Source organism: Helianthus annuus, chromosome 9 (assembly GCF_002127325.2).
Source record: "Helianthus annuus cultivar XRQ/B chromosome 9, HanXRQr2.0-SUNRISE, whole genome shotgun sequence".
NCBI classification, from domain to species: Eukaryota; Viridiplantae; Streptophyta; class Magnoliopsida; order Asterales; family Asteraceae; genus Helianthus; species Helianthus annuus.
The window spans coordinates 174,645,883-174,648,287 of record NC_035441.2 but is presented as its reverse complement, the minus strand read 5'-3'; the positions used below and the strand labels follow the sequence as shown (position 1 = coordinate 174,648,287).

At 41.7% G+C, this 2,405-nt stretch overlaps 1 protein-coding gene across 1 annotated transcript; it reads left to right on the top strand.

The window, feature by feature from the left end:
- The first annotated feature begins 313 nt into the window (after positions 1-313).
- LOC110879715 (probable xyloglucan 6-xylosyltransferase 5) lies at positions 314-2,173 on the top strand. The gene has a single exon (XM_022128231.2). It carries the CDS (start codon positions 636-638, stop codon positions 1,986-1,988), a length of 1,353 nt encoding a protein of 450 aa, XP_021983923.1. The 5' UTR covers positions 314-635; the 3' UTR covers positions 1,989-2,173.
- Positions 2,174-2,405: the final 232 nt, after the last annotated feature.

Genomic DNA, 2,405 nt, shown 5'->3' with positions numbered 1-2,405 from the left:
CTTTCAAAAAAAGAAAAAAAAAACCATTCCTTTGAAAAAAAAAACACACATTTACCATTAGCGTATTTAATTAATTTTTTTTATTGGGCCTAATGACTATGGATCCTCAAACTGACAACTGTCTTACAGTCATAGTGAAACACCAGTTAGGTTAAACAAGAAGCTTCAAAGCATCAACTTTTACGCGTTTATCAAACAAAACAACTCCACCCCCAAAAAAGCTGCATTTTTATAAGGCTCATTCTATACACACCCCCCCTCTTTCCTGATTACACCCCCCCTGTGAGAGGAAAACTGTCGGTCCCACGCAGGCCCCACCTACTAATCACACCTATATCTACTCCCCAATTCACACACCCAAACAGTCGTCGGTGCTCTCTTACTCTCTCCCACGTCCCAATCTTATTATAATCTCCAAATCTTGATTCAATCTCACCCATTATCCAATCACCCAAACCCCATTTTCAACTGGGGGTTGCCCACAACCCTCTAAAATTCAATCTTTTCAACTGGGGTTTTCACACAACCTTCAAAGATTCAATCTTTTCATCTGGGGTTTGCACACAACCATCAAAGATTTGATTTTTTCACCTGGGGTTTGCACCCAACCCTCAAAGATCCAATCTTTTTCAAGAATGGGTCAAGAAGGAGCTCAAAAAAGAGGCCCTTCAACTCTACCCACTTCCACCGCCGCCAACGGCGGCGCCCGCAGCGGCCGGAACCTCCTCCGCGGCGGAGGTAAACGCCAGATCCACAAAACCCTCAACAACATCAAGATCACAATCCTCTGTGGTTTAGTCACCATTCTTGTCCTACGTGGCACTATTGGTTTCGGTTCCATTTCTTCAAATGAAGAGCTTGAGAACCAAGCCATTATTGAAGAAACGAATCGGATCCTGGCTGAGATCCGATCCGACAAAGATCCGGATGACCCAGAAGATCTTGGTAATCAAACTACAATTGGTATTAATGATACTTACACTCTTGGTGCAAAGATCTCTAATTGGGATGAAGAAAGGAGTATGTGGTTGAATAAAAATCAAGACTTTCCGAATATTGTGAATGGTAAAGCTCGAATCTTGCTTGTTACTGGATCCCCACCAAACCCTTGTGATAATGCTATTGGTGATCATTATTTGTTGAAGTCAATCAAGAACAAGATTGATTATTGTAGGATTCATGGGATTGAGATTGTGTATAATATGGCTCATTTGGATAAGGAGCTTTCCGGGTATTGGGCGAAATTGCCGTTGATTCGGAGGTTGATGTTGTCGCATCCGGAAGTCGAATGGATTTGGTGGATGGATAGTGATGCATTGTTTACCGATATGGTGTTTGAGCTTCCGTTGTCCAAGTATAAGGATCATAACATGGTTATTCATGGGTACCCGGATTTGTTGTTTAATCAGAAGTCTTGGATTGCGTTGAATACGGGTAGTTTTTTGTTTAGGAATTGCCAGTGGTCGTTGGATTTGCTCGACGATTGGGCTCCTATGGGACCGAAAGGGCCTGTGCGTGAAGAGGCGGGGAAGATTTTGACAGCCAATTTGAAAGGAAGGCCTGCGTTTGAAGCGGATGATCAGTCGGCTTTGATATACTTACTGATTACGAAAACCGAGTGGATGAACAAGGTTTTTGTGGAGAATTCGTATTTTCTTCATGGGTATTGGGCGGGTTTGGTGGATCGGTATGAAGAAATGATGGAGAAGTACCACCCGGGTTTGGGTGATGAACGATGGCCTTTTGTGACACATTTTGTCGGCTGCAAGCCGTGTGGAAGTTACGGGGATTATCCGGTTCAGAGGTGTTTGAGTAGCATGGAACGCGCGTTTAATTTTGCTGATAATCAAGTGTTGAAGTTGTACGGTTTCAGGCACAGGGGACTCTTGAGCCCTAAAATTAAAAGGATCCGAAATGAGACTGCAACGCCTTTGCAGTATGTAGATCAGTTTGATATCCGGCATTCGACCCAAGAGGCTAGCAACTGAGCCATCATCGTTGTCAAGAGGTGATAACTGATAATCTTTATGAGTTTTTGAGTTTTAAACAAGTTATAGTTTGATTTATTACCACTGTATTTGATTTGGTTTTAAACAATGTAGAATTCTTTTGTTAGAACTTACTATGAAATATTCAATAGTTTGGAGCAATCCAATTATTAACTTTTGAATCATATGCAACTAATTGTGTTGGTTACTTAGATTGTTAGATGTTGATGCTGGAAAGTAGGTCAGAAGTTGAAATCATTCCAGCTTTTGAAACTGTCATTAAACAACTGGATATTGTACGGTTTTGTCTTCGGTTAGACATTTAAACGAACAGCTGGTAGACATGTTATAACGAAGGGTTGATGCTCTTTATGTCTCGGCGTGTTGACTATTTTCAGTATCTCTGCCCACTCCATG

What these genes read in the sequence shown, in the direction of transcription:
- LOC110879715 (XM_022128231.2), top strand. Translation starts at nt 636, where the DNA reads ATGGGTCAAGAAGGAGCTCAAAAAAGAGGCCCTTCAACTCTACCCACT.